Source organism: Siniperca chuatsi, linkage group LG7 (genome assembly GCF_020085105.1).
Source record: "Siniperca chuatsi isolate FFG_IHB_CAS linkage group LG7, ASM2008510v1, whole genome shotgun sequence".
Taxonomy (NCBI): Eukaryota; Metazoa; Chordata; class Actinopteri; order Centrarchiformes; family Sinipercidae; genus Siniperca; species Siniperca chuatsi.
The window spans coordinates 18,627,233-18,644,622 of NC_058048.1; the positions used below are offsets into that span (position 1 = coordinate 18,627,233).

Below are 17,390 nucleotides of genomic sequence, written 5' to 3' on the forward strand. Positions count from 1 at the left end.
ATGTAAAAGTAGCAATACCACACTGTAAAAATATTACATGTGAAAGTCCTGCATTCAAAATTTTTGAAGTAAAAGCACATAAGTAATAGCAACAAAATGTAATTGCAGTATCAAAGTAAAAGTTCTCATTATGCAGAATGCTGTCTGTTATTATTTTAATGGATCATTGTTATTGATGTATAAACATTTAAGCAGCACATTTGGCTGAAATAGAGCTAATTTCAACAGCTTTAGTGTTGGATAGTTTAAGCCATAATATTGCATCATGTTTTATAAAGACATATTTTGAGTAAATTTAGTTGCTTTCCACCACTGGAGATAATGCTGTAGATTTTAGGCTTTCTGTAAAATAAATCTGATGTCCAAATAACTCCACTTTAACTGCTCTCTGTGAGAAGGATACTACTGCAACACAGTGGGAGCTACACCAGTGAGCTTCTCCTGCCTGCCATTACACAACCACAGAGTAATCACATCTGCCTGTGGTGCTACAGTACTTATTGTCCTGCTGAGTGTGCTCCTGTTTCCTAATTCATTTACCTTATCTACTTAACCACACGATTAACATGTGGACACACATCCAATTACATCTACCTGCTCCAGATTAAAGCCCATCCCAGTAGCTCTTGATTTTGCCTGTCAGCAAGAAGGTGACCGCTCCTTGTTTGCATTTAGAGTGTGAGGTGAGAGGTCATGACCCAAGCTGACCTGGATTACCACAGGCTCCTGTAGCAATCTCATGAGCCACTAAATATAGCCTGTGCCTGGGATAGTTTCTCTAGTGAAGGGTTAGGGTGACCTGCCCTGACCCAACCTGAGGGATTAGTGCTCCCTTTCTGGCACAGGGACACTGGCAGGGAAGGGATATAGTGCAATACTAAAGAGTGGCATTTGTAAATGTCATAGGCTTTAAACCAATAGAAACAGGATGTGTAGAGATTCCTGTTAGATTAAACATGACAATGAAATGCAGGTGAAGTAAAGCTCAGTCAGTTTATTGATTTATGGAAAATATATCACATCTTTACATTTTTGAGATACCTTCAGAAGTTAACAGTCCATTTACTTCCTGACATCTGAATCAAAGCTAACTGATTAAAAAGCCTTAAACAGAGCAGTATTTAAGTTTCGTGCTTTGAGGAAGTCATAAGATTCCTCAGCTAACTTGCTTCTTAGATTTAGCCAACTGTTCAAAAACCTAACACTGAAACCAATCTCACATCTAAAGCTTAATTCTTTGCTACACAACCTCATTTCATCCCTATCTGAAAGTCCCATTCTAATACCCCAAATGAAACACATCACCCCCACCACAAGTAGTGTTTGTGAATATACAGTATATGTATTCTGTTCAGTAAAACAGCAAGCAGATTGAAGTTTGAATCACCGGACTACAAATCGAAGATCAGACACCAAGGACGAGAAATGAGTGTAACATATGACTTGTTATAGCAGCAGCAACAGTGACATTTGGTTTCTTTTTCTTCTTTTAAAACAAAACCTTTTTAAAATACACATGGTTTATACCAAAGTGCAAATATGTTCAACTGCATGTATTTTTATATGTTATTATATTAAGTAGATTTATTATATTCTAATGAACTACGAGTCTTGCAAGAAGGTTGAGGCGTTTTAGATTATTATGGCACATTTCAAAACCGAAGAGAAAACATGTCACAGGTCATTTACTACAACAATAGGCAATGCAAACTTTACGACACACTAATATATATGTAGATATATTTGGTGATCAAAGTTTGTCATCAGTACATTAGTATTTGAGAACACATTTATAAAGCATTACATCAATATTGTATCATCAGGATATCTGTTTGCAATATATTAACTGCAGTCCTCAAGTGTGTTTTCTCAATAATCATCCTGAAGCAATACAACATACTACTGTCTCCATCAGTGCCGCAGGAAATGTAAAGCCCACGACTCAAAACAAGACAATTTAACATCCCCAAGGGGAAAAAACCATCAGCACTTTTCAGTCTGTCGTTCTTGTCCGAACTCTTCAAGGTATAAGAATGCTCATTTCCAACCAAGCACCAATGAACACTCTACATCGCAACTAATTGCTCTTGCAATAATCAATAGTGACACAAATTTTACAGATATATAGCTATATAGTAATGTATATACCTCCAGTGTGTACACAATCTGACCACAACCTCTGATGGGATCAGAGCCTCCTTGACAAGAAACTGCCACAGAAAGGGTGCATGCAAGAGGAGTACTCAATTCAGTATTTAGTGAATCACCACTGGTGCAATTTTCTTTGTTGAATATTGGAAATAGCCAACTTCTCTATAGGAACTGTGGCATGGGTTCCTATTCCTCTGCCTTTTCAGTGTTGCTCTTTCCTCTAAATTAATCAGGAGCTGGGTGACTCAGCAGAATCTTGGTCTGAAGTACAGGGCTTTGGCCCTCTTAAAGCTTGGTCCATTAACTTCTCTAGGGATTATTCTGTTGGTGTTTGCTAAACAGATACCTTAGAAGTAGTTGGATGCACCGAAGCACAAATTGCAAAATTCTACAGATAAGTGATTTTTTGTGGGGGGGAGGCATTTGTCTATCATTTGATAATTGTTCCTTTTTTTTTGGTTCTTAAAAGACAGTGATCTTAGGAGGACAAGCAACGTTGAGAGAAATACCAGTGTTCTCTTCACTTGGCAGTCATCATCTGGACAAACTCTGTAAAAAGAACAGAAAACAATTCTTAAATGACAGATGCAAATACTGAAATTTTGGCAGTTTTTGAGGCTTTTGCTTCAAGAAATTGTTAAAATGATGTGAAGGCCTATCATAAATGTTATGTTGCAACTGGCATTTTCTCTGGTTTCTGTCTTAGTAATGTAACAATAAATGTGTTCCTTGTTCTAATAAGATTTTATTAAAAACACAAAGATTATGTTGTAGTGAAAACAAGTCAAGCGAAGAGAAAAAACACACAAGCAGTTGCAGGGTTGTAATTAGTGCATCACTGTTAATTTTATCATTTGCAGCAAAAGGAAGAAATCAAACAAAAAGAACATCTCACCCTCGTAGTTGACCTGACCATCGCCATCAATGTCAGCCTCGCGGATCATTTCGTCCACCTCCTCATCAGTGAGCTTCTCCCCTAAGTTGGTCATGACGTGCCGTAGCTCTGCTGCACTGATATAGCCGTTACCATCCTGCAGATCCAACAAAGGAACTACTGTTATTGTATTTATTTATCATTTTACATAGTAGCTAAAAGTTGAATACCACTTAAGTTAGTTTCAGTGTTTCTACTATTATGTCCTAGGACAGCTTGGTCAGTATTACTTGTTAATCTCTAAGGTTCTCAGTGCCAGAAATAAGAGTATACTATTCTCTTCAGTCAGCTACATGTATCCATCACAAGGATACAATGGATATACAAACTGATCTGTGGCAAAAACAGAGTTGCTCGTTGAGTGGTGCTAGTTAATATTCTCAGACTACTCAGTCCTAACGTACCTTGTCGAAGACTCTGAAGGCTTCTCTGATCTCCTCCTCACTGTCTGTATCTTTCATCTTTCTGGCCATCATGGTCAGGAACTCAGGAAAGTCAATTGTACCATTACCTACACAGTCATACAAACAGAGTAGTTAGCGTTAAGAGTATTTGTGATACTTTGGTCACCAAGTAATTTCACTGAAAAACTGAGCATATCAATCGAAGAGGACTTAACACTGTCATTGCACAAAATATAAAAGGAAATACCCCACATTTTTATTAACTACCAAAACATGTGTGGCTACAAGTCCAGATTGTATTCAATTTAGAGTAGAGCCCAACCGACTCATCAGCATTGCCGATACTACTGGCAAATTTTAGCTACATACATACAGTATTACATAATTTGTCCACCAGAGAGCACTGACAAGTTTACAGGCAGATAAAAAATCTCTTGATGGTAATTTAAAGCCAACTGCTTGTACTGATACCCTAAATATTTCTATACAGCATATACTGCTAAAACTTTCCAGTATATTCTTTCAGGAAAGAGGAACATTTGACATGAAGATGACCCTAAAAATTGTAGTAACTATAACTTTTAACAGGTATAATTTTCTTGTGCGTTGCTTTTCCTCCTCACCATCAGCATCCACTTCATTGATCATGTCCTGCAGTTCAGCCTCAGTGGGGTTCTGTCCCAGAGAGCGCATCACAGTCCCAAGCTCCTTGGTAGTGATTGTACCATCACCATCCTTGTCAAACAGCGAGAACGCCTCCTTGAACTCTGTAATTTTACAGAAAAAACAATGTTAGTATGTCATGAGCATTCACATCGATGCAGACATTTCACTTTCAGTCTTTCAAAAAAAAAAAAAAAAAAAAAAAAAAAAACATTCTAGGCAATAACAGGATCTGTGCATGACTAATTAAATGCTAGGAAGGAACAAAACATGTGAGACGCTGGACTAATGACCACTGATCTATGCAAGTAAAAGCACTGGTGCATCTGTTGCAAAATTTCGAAAATAAATGTGCATATGTAAGCTTTTCATGTGTTGTTTCATCCTGGGACTCTTCTTGACTCACAACCCTGCTGGTTTTCACTTTAGCCACATCATCAGGGTCTGATTTACACCCAGGGAAGCCATGTGAATGCACTTAACTAGTTAGTAGGATAAGACCATAATCAGGACCGGGACCAGGATCAGGACCAGACCCGAACCATGAGGTCATATCCTCAAGCACCTCTAGTTCCTTTAATCTCTTAGACACCTTAGTTGCTTAGGTTTGGTGGTGAATAAGGAGCTGCTAAACCCAAATCAATCAAAAAACACAGTTAAAGTTTGCACTCACCAGCAATCTGCTCCTCAGTCAGCTGATCAGCCTGTTAACAAAAGAATAAGACATTGATGGAACATTCATAGTCCATAATAAAATAATCTTTTGGGCAGCCATGTTAATGATAATTATTTATTTTATCTAGGCCTGCATGATATGGTAAAAAAAAAAAAATCATATTGCTATTATTTTGACAGACATTACAATTGCGATATGATTCACGATTAGTGGGAATGATCATTTTTGCATCACAATTTTTATTTTCACTGAAAAAACTATTAAAATCATGAAGATGTGACATTTGTTGGAGTCTGTACCAAACAAACACATTTTCTTACATCTGAAGAACAAGATTTGTAGGCAAGGGCATCTCTGCACCACTACAGTACTTCATTATAATGCTGTTTTGTCACACATTTTACTGGAAGACCCGCCTCAACCTTAAAATCTGCTAGTTGGTTCTTAGTTCTAGCATAGCCTGTGTAAGTAGCGCCCATCTCTTCATATTTCTGTTTTCAAGGTAGTGTTCTGTCAACTCCACTTGTTCTAAACAATATGGATAAGGATACAGGTGTAATTTGTTAAGTGTGTATGAATGATTAAAAAAAAAACATTGTAATCTCACATCAACACGACAAATTCAAGTTGACCACAGCTGCTGTTTTTTGTGAAGAAGGAAACTACAAACATTTAACCGTCACCAGAGTCTTTGATACTCAAAAATGACTTTAAGATCTTCAGCACAATGATTATAGATATGAAAGCTTTGAGCAGGCCTAATGAGGAGCATCTGCAGCAGACTCCACTGTGTAAACAACCTATGCCAATGCAAATGCACTCTAAACAAACTAGGCTAATTCAAAACAGACGGTGATATTATCTGACAACTGGACCCAGACATTGCTTATGACTTTGCTAAAGACTATCCTTACAGATGGCAAATCGATTAAAAAAAACAGCAAAAATATTGTTTAACCTCGCTATCCTTTATTAGACTTGTTGCATTACTGGAGTAAAATCATAGAATAGATACACTCATATTGCTTGCAGAGAGTGGAACCATATACTTATTATTATTTTATTAAGAAAAACACATGACTATTTTACACAAAACCACAATGCGAAGATCTATATGTTATCCATTCCTGCTGTTCTTAGGTTTTTACCACTTTTACTTGTAACAAAACATGAATAAGTTTGCATTCACACACCCAATTCATTTTTCAACTTCATCTGAGATGTCATGAGGTCTTACCAGGCCTGTCTAAGTCAGTCAACATGCCCACTTCAGGCTGAGAAAGTGATGAGGGACGGGTATAAATACTCCACAGCCCGAAATACACACGCCTGCTATAATTAGTGAGACACGAACAGGGTCGCCAATGTAGCACACTGAATATCACCGCAACTAACCACCTCTTTGTATCTTTTTACTGAACAGATGTGAGGTTTGGTTTATCACCACAGACTAACCCCTGTGCCAACTGCTACTTGACAGAACTAGCTGCTTTGTGTCATTTGCTGTCAAGAAATGATTCTCAGATGACTTGGAAACAACTGGCATGATCAGGCAAACAACAACTTAACTGCTGCATACAATAAAACCTACAATAATATAATAGCATTGATGTCAGCCAAGTGATGGAAATAAGCTGAAAATGCTATATTGTGATGCAGCCTAAGGACTCATTTTATTTAAGTACAACCAAAAGTTTCAATTAATTAAATCAATTAAACTCTTGTAGCTACAGAGCTAATGCATGAAATAAACAAAAATCCTGTTTCCATCGTGTCCATGTGCTCTTGCATCACAGATGAAGGATAAATGAGTTTCTAACAATCCCTTGCCTTTCAAAACCAAAGACATTAAAGCTAACATTTCTGTAGCTCGAGGTGGTGGTGACGCCATGTGTTCTTCGAGTCAATTTCAATGAGTCACCGTGTTGGTTGGAGAGGGTGGGGGGATAAAAAAGAAGGGAGCAAGACAGACTGCAGAGTTTCCATTCTGTCCACTGCTAACCAATTCAGTGGTGCTGATCCAAGCAGTGTCTGGATTAGCGCACAGCACAGTTGAGTGTTAGAGGATATGATGTGAAAGCGCTCAGAAAAACAGTGTTGCTGCCTTTCAACTCATCAGTAAACTAGAGATCATGTCACATATTCTCATGTCGAGTACAGAAAACTACAGGGGTTGCAGGTGATTTTTTTTAAAAATCATACAGTCAAAACACCCACATTCTGTTTGGCCAGCATGTGACTGATAATGAAGAATGATCCAAGTTTTCTTACTTGGCAGAGGACAATATCTATCACAGACCATGTGTCTGTTCTCTCACAATACGGAGAACAATAGTAGTGAAAGATAGAGGATGAGACACAAAGGCAGGGATTCATTTGTAGTGCCACAATAGGGCTTTTTTTTTATATACTTTGTTTACATTTTGGAGGGTGCACTGCGGGTCCTGACAGCACTACTGCACCAAGCATGGTTTGGTTCAATGCGGGGGGAAGGGAGGCGCGGAAGGAGGGGTGGCAAAGAGGATCATTCAGCAGGAGCAGAATGCGGTTCAACGTTATGGCGCAATACGTAACGGAAGAGATGCTGTCATGGTGGTGTTGCGAGAACACATAGTACAAAATGTTGCAACATAACCTTCATAATCTCCATGCCATATGAAAATAAATGGTTGCGAACGGTGAGCAGTTTCCTACTACCTGTGAGCTGTAGTCTTATGCAATCTCAATTGGTGGCGATTACAACCTTTTTTTTTTCGCTTGTTGCGCATGTTACACTATATTCAGAACACGCTGCTGATGCGCCTGCAGGAGGTACTGTCCATGTTGCAGCAACTTGTTATGGTAACGTTAGCAAGACAGTTAGCCAGAGTTTTGATATCTATCTTGCAAGATTAACGACATGGGTTTCAAGATCACGTTAACGCTGGACGGTCTATTTTTACACAGCACCCCTTCACCACCACGCCCACTCTGGACTCAAAGCAAACGATAAAAACGCTGCAATCCCAGATTAGAGCATGGATGTTAAACCACAGCATTTTAAAACTCTTGCGCAAATCTGCTAAATTACTAATATAACATTACGGCAGGAATCAGACCGCCTGTTTCCTTTCACACCGCGACGTGTGTGCTGCGCAGTCGACACAAAGCCTAACTTACTAATAAAGAAAAGGGTTTTCTCTCATCAACTGCGGAGTACATAGAAAACCACCGACCAAAATTGTGATAAATTGACAACTATGTGATTGTATGTAACGTTATATGCTGCCCGTCCACCGCAGGATTATCTGCAGTTTTCAAGCTAACGTTAGTTAGTAAAACAAATTAGAAAGATATCGTTAGCTCGTGTGCAGTTTTAAGTTGAGTTATTAGATGACTAGCGGATGATATGCTGTACTGCAATAACGATTATTTGGTTGGTGGCTGTTATTTGAAGAACGTCGCAAAGCAGTGCAAGCGATGCTAACGATACCTAGCTAACGCTAGCTAGTAGTGCTAGATTACTAACGTTAACGTTAGCAAGCCTGTAACTGTTACTCACCATTGTCCCGTAGACTTTTCAAGCTCTGTGAAGATGACAAAACGCCCAATGTAAGGTTTTGTATTCACCTTACTAAGGAGATAGTCACTCTAATTAAGTATTTCAATTATATCAAACTTTATTAAAAGATATGTTTCGGGAAATCTGTGCAGACTGTAATCCCGGTATTGCAATAGAGTTGCCCAGAAGCCTCAATCCAGCGACGCTGGCGTGCTGTGCCTTACTTTGAGTGCTGTATCCTTCCGCTGGTACACCTTTAGTCCTCCCACTCAGTGCACTGCCAAAATACCGAACACTGCACATGTGGAAGTGCTTTAATTGCAATACGTGTTCACTATTCATTACTGAATGTAAAATTGACACATAGAAAAAGAGCAAAACCACAATTTTTGTTGCTCTATATAAATGAAGCGCGCAAAGATACAACCCCGTCTCCAGAAGGGACACTGTGTGGAAGATTAAAGGGACAGTTCACTCCACAATCAAAAGTACATATTTTTCCTCTTACCCGTAGTACTATTTAACCATCTAGATTGTTTTGGTGTGAGTTGCCGAGTTTTGGAGATATCGGCAGTAGAGATGTCTACATTTTTTTAATATAATGGAAGGACTATATGGCTTGTGGTGCTCAAAGCGCCCAACAATGCATTTGAAAAACTCAACAGCAATGTCTCCTTCCATAAATCACGACCCGGTTACTCAAAATAATCCACAGATTTGTTGTGAGCAGTTTCATGTAGGAACTATTTTCTTTCTACGGTTCCAAAACATTTACATTTCGTGTAAAAATGGACCCACTCATGACAGACTACAAATATCATTCAGCTTTTTGTTTACATCTCCAATCCAGGTGTAAACTTTGACACAGGATATCTCAGAAACAATCACATCTGCGGAGGGTAAGCATATAAACATGTTAATAGCAACTCTACTCTTGTCTGATGTTTAAGGCTTGCTGTTATTTTGATGAGATGATGCGTGTCTCTTTACCCACGCCGAGCGGAACACATGTATCCCACGCAGGATTTGCTTACGTCACACCATACCCCATTGGCAGTGGCGGACTGGGAATGAAAAACAGCCCTAAAAATCTTGAGTCAGACCGGCCACCCCACACCACCACCACCACGCGATACAACACCACCCACACCCACACAAGCTGACAGGGAGCAATCTACAACTATGCAAAACTCGTTTCACATGTAAAAATTGATCCACAAATGCTTAAATCACTTTACTTGTAACTGTTTTGGTGAAATTATTTACATTTGTAAAACATATATCATTTTAATGTGAAATTAAAATACATTTTCACAGAGTAAGTTATGCATATTTGCATTTTATTTATAATATATATTATAATATTATTATTATAATGATACTGTAGTTACATCATACATTTATTATCACTACAACATTAACACTATGTCCTTCTTCTTTCTCTCCACCACACATGCCTTACTCTACAAACCAGCCTGTCCAAGATCATTGAACATGAATACATATCACTGCCTCTCATACAAACATCCAACCATGCACACACATTATCAACACATTATCAACACATACCCAACTTAATCTAACCTAATCACTACTCTCTCATATCATCACATTCATCATTGTAATTGCTTTATGTTATTGTCTGTATGTCTGTCCATCATGTCTATTATGTTTATGTCACTTTTTTTGTCACATTGCACAAAAGATGTCCTAGTTGACAGTCTAAAAAAAGCAAAGAGAAAAAAAGTGCTCACAAAGTACTAATTAGGGTGTTATCAATAAACAGCATAACTCGAACAATGTTCAATCATTTAAAGAATATTGCCAAGGCCAGGCCTTTTCTTTCTCCAAGAGATACAGGGAAGTGTATGCATCCTTTTATTAGAAAGCACGCTCAACTACTGCAGTGCATTGTTCACAGTCTCCACAAAATGTCTGGAAATCACTTGCAGCTCATGCAGAACCCTGCTGCCAGTTATTGATTAGAGGAAAGAAAAGAGCTCACATCACATATGTTCTAAAGTCCCTGCACTGGCCTCAGTTAGGATACATTTTAAGATTCTAGTACATTTCTATAAATGTATTTATGGGCTTGTTCCTGACTATTTGAAAAGGTAATTTATTATGGAAATCCCTGGAAGAGCCCTCAGATCCACAGCTGCTAGCTGTGCCAAAAACTAAGACAAAGACCTACAGTGAAGCTGCCATCTGCAGTTAGTTACTTAGTTAGTCCCTAACCCAAACTGTGGGATTTATGCCTCTGGATCTAAGGGTGCCAACATCAATTAAGGCTGAAAAGCACCTACTGAAAACTCACCTTTACCACTATTTAATCTGTTATTACAACACATCTGCCACTTTAAAATTATATAGATTTCTGTACAGTTTCTGAATATTACAATAATGATGATGATGGTAATTTGATGGAGGGTATTATAATTATTATTATTATCCAAATTAAATCTGCATTAGCAATGCCAGAGCAGTGTCTTGTAATGCCATGCTTTTAAATCGCTTGGACCAGCAGCAAAGTTCTATTAAAACATGCAAACATTGCCTTGATGACAAATTAATGAATGGATGAGCAAAGGCTTATATATACAGTACTTGGGACAAGATGGTTTGGTTGCAGCAGGTTCAAATTTCAGTATACTGTACCACAGTTCATTGACTTGTTTTTTCATGTGCGTTACAAAGCACCCCAGCAGAGGGAGACATTGCTCTAGTATTGCCTACCTACGGTGGCACAACATGCTGGAGGCCAACACTAAAACATAGCTAATAGCCTGATTCCTACCTGTCCAACCCACTCATGACAGACTACAAATGTCAGTCAGCTTTTTGTTTACATCTCCAGTCCAAGTGTAAACTACTGATAGATTGACACCGATATATATACAACCGAAACAATCACATCTGCACTCTACTCTTGGCTGACGAGCACAATGCAAATTCCCCCTAGACTTTTAAAATAATAATAATAATAATGATGTAATGGTAGTGGTAATATTAATATTAATAAAGTAATAATAATATGAATGATAGTGATTTGAATAATAATGATAATAATAGTAATAAGACTAATAATAACAACTGTAGTAGCAGTTGTCGAGCAGGAACAGGGGGGCAGCAGGTGGCCCACAATCACAGATCCAGACTCTGCAGCTCAGGAGGCAGAAATACCTGCTGAAAGCGACAGAAGAAGGAGAGAGGAGAGAGACGAGAAAGCACAAAACTACGGGAGAGAGAAGATGTCAAGTTAGTAACATGCAGTAATGGGATAAAAATGCATACAGATGGAGAGGGAGAGGAGGAGAGAGAAAAGAGGTGCATCATGGGAAGTCTCCTGGTAGTCTAGGCCTATAGCAGCATAACTAAGGGATGGTTCAGGGCTCACCTGAGTCAGCCCTAACTATAAGCTTTATCAAAGAGGAAAGTCTTAAGCCTACTCTTTAATGTGGAGATGGTGTCTGCCTCTCGAACCCAAACTAGTGGGTCCAGTCACTTTATTTCGCTTTATTACTGGATGGTAGTAGTGTTTTTATCAGTGGCTTGATCTGCTGCTGTTTTATTTTAATATCTTTATTTTTTACTTATTTTTGTTTTTAATTATTTGTATTATCATATAATAATTATTGTCATCAGTGTGTTTCTGTGACCTGTGTTTTTATTGTCTGCCTCCTTTAGGATAATAGTTAAAGTTGAAGTTGCATTGGTATAATCATGATAAATGTCCCCTTGGCACCAACACGTGCTTGAAATGAAATAATTTATATACATTTTAATCTGAACCTAGGCTGCTGAAGAAAACACAAAGCAAAGTATATTACATCTTGCAGCTCAGTCATCTGAAACAGACATTTTAACTTTTTGATCACTAGAGAAAACTACAGATTACTATTGCTGTTTGTTGATCATATTTTCAGAAATATTTTACTTTAGCTAAGTTGGCAGGGATCTAGTATAGATTACATTATTTTCACATGAATAATTATCCTGTTCTGGTTTTGCAGAGATTTCGCTTTCGTCTATGTTTCTGTTGCACACTGTTTCCACTTGCGACTTATCACAAAGGCATTTACCAACAGCATTGGGAACACAGGAGTGCCACAGCATGCTGTGGCCTGAACTGGAAACTGCTTGCATATTCTGTCTATGCATCGTGTCATCTTCACAACATATAGGTGGGTCAGAGTCAGAAAAACAGAGTTTGAACAGTGGTCTGAATTGTAACCTATAGTGGCGGATACCGCTGTACATCCAGGCCAGTGTCCTCAGTATCCAGTTCAGTCCCTGTTTGATGATCACAGAAATGGCGTTAAAGAGGGAGTAAGTGCAGCACACTCCCAAGATCATCAGGAGACAGTTTGCAACCTGGTACGCCCGGGTGTCATCATGGTGCTCTCTCTGCCCACTGACAAAGTCCCCAAAGCCCACTGTGCTGAATGCTACAAAGCAGAAGTAGAGGGACTCCAAGTAAGTCCAGCCCTCCATGGCTGAATAAAGGGAGGCAGAGCCACATGCGACAAGCAGGACAGCAACAAAAAGGATGAGTGTCGCTTGGTACACAGATGGTTTCCATGCTTCATTTCTGTTACCATCACTGGCTCTGCCCTCCAGTCCGCTGTGTCCTGTTCTCCTTCTGTGGCACCAGAATGTCAGGGAACTGAGTAACGATATGACTCTCTCCAGGAAGAGATTGAAGAACAGTATGGTAGCCGAGCAGCCTAGCAACCCATAGAAAACAAGCAAGACCTTCCCTTTCACAGTGGATGGGGCCGTCACTCCAAATCCTATGAGAAACACTTGAGATTAAAGGTCTGTGATTACAGACACTATCATAATGTTAGTGTCATTGCACAGGTATTGTATTGCTACCATTGTGAAAGTGTTACACAATGACTTAGAGTGTATGACAAGTAAACATATTTCTTATGTCTTTTAAGGATGTTAAAAGTTTGGCTGTGCACTTTTTTAAAACTAAAGATGGCTTGCATTTTGAGTTATGAAGTGAGAAGATATGGGAAACTGATGCAATACACATGTCAAAGATTATGTAATATTAAGAAAACCTATCAATTAATTAATGAAAAAGTGATCAGAATTCCACAAATGACCATTGGATAATCAAGACAAATAACATCTATATATCATATTTGCTTATTTTCCTGCAAATTTATTTCCATATTTTCTTGTCCATAATATATGATATAGTTAGTGTGGTTTCCCTGAACTATAACTTGACCTTTTGTAAAGGCTCAGTTGAAACAGGCTTGAACCCAGGAGGACGACTCAAAGACCAACATTCATGTTAGGAACAGACAAAAGTCAAAACCAGGCAAGTAGAGAAGAACAGGAAAACCTATCCAAAAATGGGCAGGGAAGCATAGCAGACATGAGAATGCGAGGCTACGAATTGGCAGCACTGGGACAATGGGACTTTGTGTCAGCAGCTTATATTAATTGCATCAGCCAAGTCTCAGAGGATGTGGCGTCCCTCCTTCCCCTTGTTTGTTTGCTCTATTTAATGACTGGATTGGATTGAAAAGTGGAATGCGCTTACCCAGGAGATGGAAAACTATTAACCATGGTGAAATCAAGACCTTTATCCCAGTAATACTTCAGCAGCTGTCTCCTTGCTGTACAGCATTTATTCATAGTTACTTAGCTTTAATACACACACTATGGTTTACTCTCTCACGTTTTCCACATAAATAAAAATACCTGCTCAGACAAGTGTGTCATTTCCTTTCCTGTGTTGTACATGTATACCACCCATCCTCTGTGATCTTCCTGTGGTTTCACCAACTCTATTGTCTAAAATGTATGAAGTGAATTAAAATAGAGATGTCCCTAATGAGAACTGACTGCATTATTGCTATGACATTAATAAGGTCAGCTGATGTCAATGTACATGCTGCCGGTTCACATTATCTGGTACTGAGGTCTGGATCATTTATCCATGTGCTCTCTCCTATATTCATATATAATATGCTCTCGTAAATCGGCAACAAATGTCAGAAATCCATTTATCAATTCCACTGTCATGCTCACAGGGACAGATCACTACAGTGCTGCAATAACCAAACCTTCAAATTTTTAGCCATGCTTGCGGAATGGCACTATGGATGGCAATGTCGGTCTGTCAGACGGTTGGTCAGTTGGTCAGGCTACCACTTTAGTTCAGATTGAAATATCTCAAACAACTATCTCAACACCTAATCAACAACTCATCTAGCTCCACCATCTGATCAAAATTGGAATTGGTCCTACACTTCGGTTTATGACCAAAAACCTGTGAAACTTATGACATTCCCATGAGCCTCAGCTGCACTTTGTGTTAAGCATTAAATAGCAAGTGTAAGCATGCTAACACACTAAACTAAGATGGAGAACATGGTAAACATTATACCCGCTAAACATGTTAGCATTGTCATTATGAGCATGTTGCCATGCAGACATAAGCATTTAGCTTAAAACACTGTTGTGTTTTGGAGACTCTTAGTCTTGTTTTAATTACCACAGCCTTTATGATTCAAAACTGCTTCGTTGTCAGGGAAGTCAGACAAAGCAGTAGTGAAATAAAAACCATCCCTATATAACTGATTATCAAAGAGTTTTATACAAGTGCTACAGAAGCAAATAACTGATTTCTTCCATATAGCTAAGGCTTTGTTTGTTACATTTCTTTTACCAGGAATGGTAGAATGTATTAGACCTAAAATTAAACTGAAAGTGAACATCACTAAAAAGGATATGGCATAAGCTTTGCTTCGTGCATGTCCTAAATCAAAAAGGTTAAAAATGTTTTGGGACAGTGTCCTGAAAGGAGGGAAGGAAACGCAATGCAATGTGGGAACCATCATGAGTCATATGAAATATCAAATGGTTGGTCTTGGGAAACAAAAAAGTTCATCTGGAAGTCTCTATCCGGGTCATAAATCCCAGTTGTACAGTAACATCATGATCGCAGTCGGTAAATATAGATGTTGTTGTAAAAAGGAAATTGATCCGGGCTCAGAGCCATTGGTCCCTTAGTTTCCACAGCCACAGAAGATAGTGGATGCAGTTGGAAGGCTGTAAATTGATTCTCAGAGATGAGGCTGGTTTAATTTTTATCTTGGAGACATGTTTGTTTACAGGTTCAGGTGAAATATTGATTTTGATGGATCGTAGTGGAGTTTGAAAGACCTCTATCCTGTGGGCCTCACCAAATCAATATGGCTTCATATGTCTCGTCTAATTAGGTTCATATGATTAGTTCCATTGTGGGTAATTGTTATAGATTTGTATTACTTAGACATGGTATTGATTGATCCTCTGCTGAACAATTTTTTGTTTCTATCTGGCATAACATTTTGGCTACAGCAGTCAGAATGCTACAGCCATAATGGTGTATGTCTTACATAGTTTGTGAAAACTACTGTACTTATGAATGTATTCAGTTATCAACTTTTAAAATTTTGCACATCACATTTAACTGTAAAATCATGACAAAGTTAAAATTCAAGTTGCAGTTTGACAGGCTGGTCATTCATAAGAAAAGAAGTCTTCTAAGCTGCATATGAATGTGGTGTGATTTGAAGAAAATATCCCTAAAATAACCATGCTGGGGGCAATCAAGGAACTGAAAGTGTTTTCTGTTTTAGGTTTCATAGATGTTAGTATTTGTGGTTTGTGGATTATCAGCAGATGCTACAATTTCTACAGTATTCCAAGTATACCATTCTTCTTAACTCACCAATGGTGGAGACTACAGTTCCCACAAAGTAGAAAGCTCCTGGGATGTCCCATAGGGCTCTGCCTCGTTCTGTATGGATGCCTGCAGTCCTAGCCTCCTCATAGTAGTGTAACAGAGATTTTAGGTCTTCACAACTAATGTTATGCTCATGGCTGAAGTCCCTAAGCCTCCTTTCCCAGAGCTGGTGGGCCTGTAGCTCCGCTGGTCTCTCCAAGGAAGAAAATATGGCAGCACCAGCCAGCATGTAAAGAGCAATGAGCACACAGAGCAGGTAGAAACGAGCAGTTTCCCTGCTAGGGATCAGGGATGGGCAGCAGCAGGAGAAATCTTTCTTCATTGTCACTTGCAAACTTGCAGACGGATTTTCTTCTTTGTGTGCTGTAAAACAATTTAATTTGCTAAGCAACAGCAACAAGATAAGTCATATTTGCTCAGTTGCTTGATACCATCAGTATACAGGTGCTACAGGAAAGACTGTTCAGTTTGCTCTTCTCTCTGTCTGTTTTTATCTAGTTCATCTATGCAATTCTAACTTATTCAGTGCAAGTCTTGAATTAACACTACTTACAAAATAACAGTTTCCCCATCCGAAAGTGTGTTGGTAACGGTTGCTTGTGGGTCTGCAGGTGGCTTTAACAGTGGCTTTAATGATCTGTGTATGGTTACTGCTTATCACCAGCTCAATAATCCATCTTTACACTCCTTTTATGAGCCACAAATGTACACAAGCATATGCACATATATGTGTGTTTTCTGCCTGAGTTTGTTTCAGAGATACTGATCCTTCTGCTTTCAGGTTCACCCTTACTATTACTGTGTGAAGTTATTCATCTTATTTCTTATCTGATAAGATAATCTCATACTATATTTAGAATGTATTTATGTGCAAACTGTCCAGGTTTCCAGTTGATCAGATTTTTTTTTTAGCATCCAGTTTCTGTGTTTGGAAATATTAACCTCAATCCTGGTATAATAATTTGTAGATCCTGCTTACAAACACCTGAACAGCCCCTTATAACTGTGTTCCTCTTGAAATACTGGCTAATTGAGCAGTCTTATATTATGTTTTGGGCAAGTCTGTCTGGTAGAAGTTGACAAATGTCACATTTTAAAGCATTTCATTTATTCCTAATTCAATCTGTGTGGCTGTTACTTGTTGCCAAAAACAAACACAAAATATGTGGACCAATGAATTTGTTGTGGCTACTTTTAAATGACTTAATCCATAATGAGAAGTTAAGGATTTTGGTGTTTCCCTAAGAGCTGCCAATAAGTTGTTA

At 38.6% G+C, this 17,390-nt stretch overlaps 2 protein-coding genes across 2 annotated transcripts; both read right to left on the bottom strand.

The window, feature by feature from the left end:
* Positions 1-974: 974 nt before the first annotated feature.
* Positions 975-8,632, bottom strand: calm3a (calmodulin 3a (phosphorylase kinase, delta)). The gene is made up of 6 exons (XM_044204015.1): positions 8,370-8,632; positions 4,826-4,856; positions 4,113-4,256; positions 3,490-3,596; positions 3,047-3,182; positions 975-2,700 (listed from the first exon to the last, which is right to left on the bottom strand). The coding sequence occupies exons 1-6, from the start codon at positions 8,370-8,372 to the stop codon at positions 2,672-2,674; spliced, it is 450 nt and encodes a 149-aa protein (XP_044059950.1). The 5' UTR covers positions 8,373-8,632; the 3' UTR covers positions 975-2,671.
* A 3,112-nt stretch (positions 8,633-11,744) lies between these two features.
* Positions 11,745-16,447, bottom strand: si:ch211-261a10.5 (potassium channel subfamily K member 13). Its single transcript, XM_044202809.1, has 2 exons — positions 16,111-16,447; positions 11,745-13,162 (listed from the first exon to the last, which is right to left on the bottom strand). Exons 1-2 carry the CDS (start codon positions 16,445-16,447, stop codon positions 12,312-12,314), a joined length of 1,188 nt encoding a protein of 395 aa, XP_044058744.1. The 3' UTR covers positions 11,745-12,311.
* Positions 16,448-17,390: the final 943 nt, after the last annotated feature.

Bases quoted from the DNA above. Each gene is read 5' to 3' on its own strand.
- si:ch211-261a10.5 (XM_044202809.1), bottom strand. From the start codon at position 16,447: ATGAAGAAAGATTTCTCCTGCTGCTGCCCATCCCTGATCCCTAGCAGG. The intron at 13,163-16,110 runs GTGAGTTAAGAA...TGTTTCTCATAG, and splicing joins AACTGTAGTCTCCACCATTG to GATTTGGAGTGACGGCCCCA.
- calm3a (XM_044204015.1), bottom strand. The intron at 3,597-4,112 runs GTGAGGAGGAAA...ATGACTGTGTAG, and splicing joins CAATGAAGTGGATGCTGATG to GTAATGGTACAATTGACTTT. The intron at 3,183-3,489 runs GTACGTTAGGAC...TTGGATCTGCAG, and splicing joins CCTTCAGAGTCTTCGACAAG to GATGGTAACGGCTATATCAG.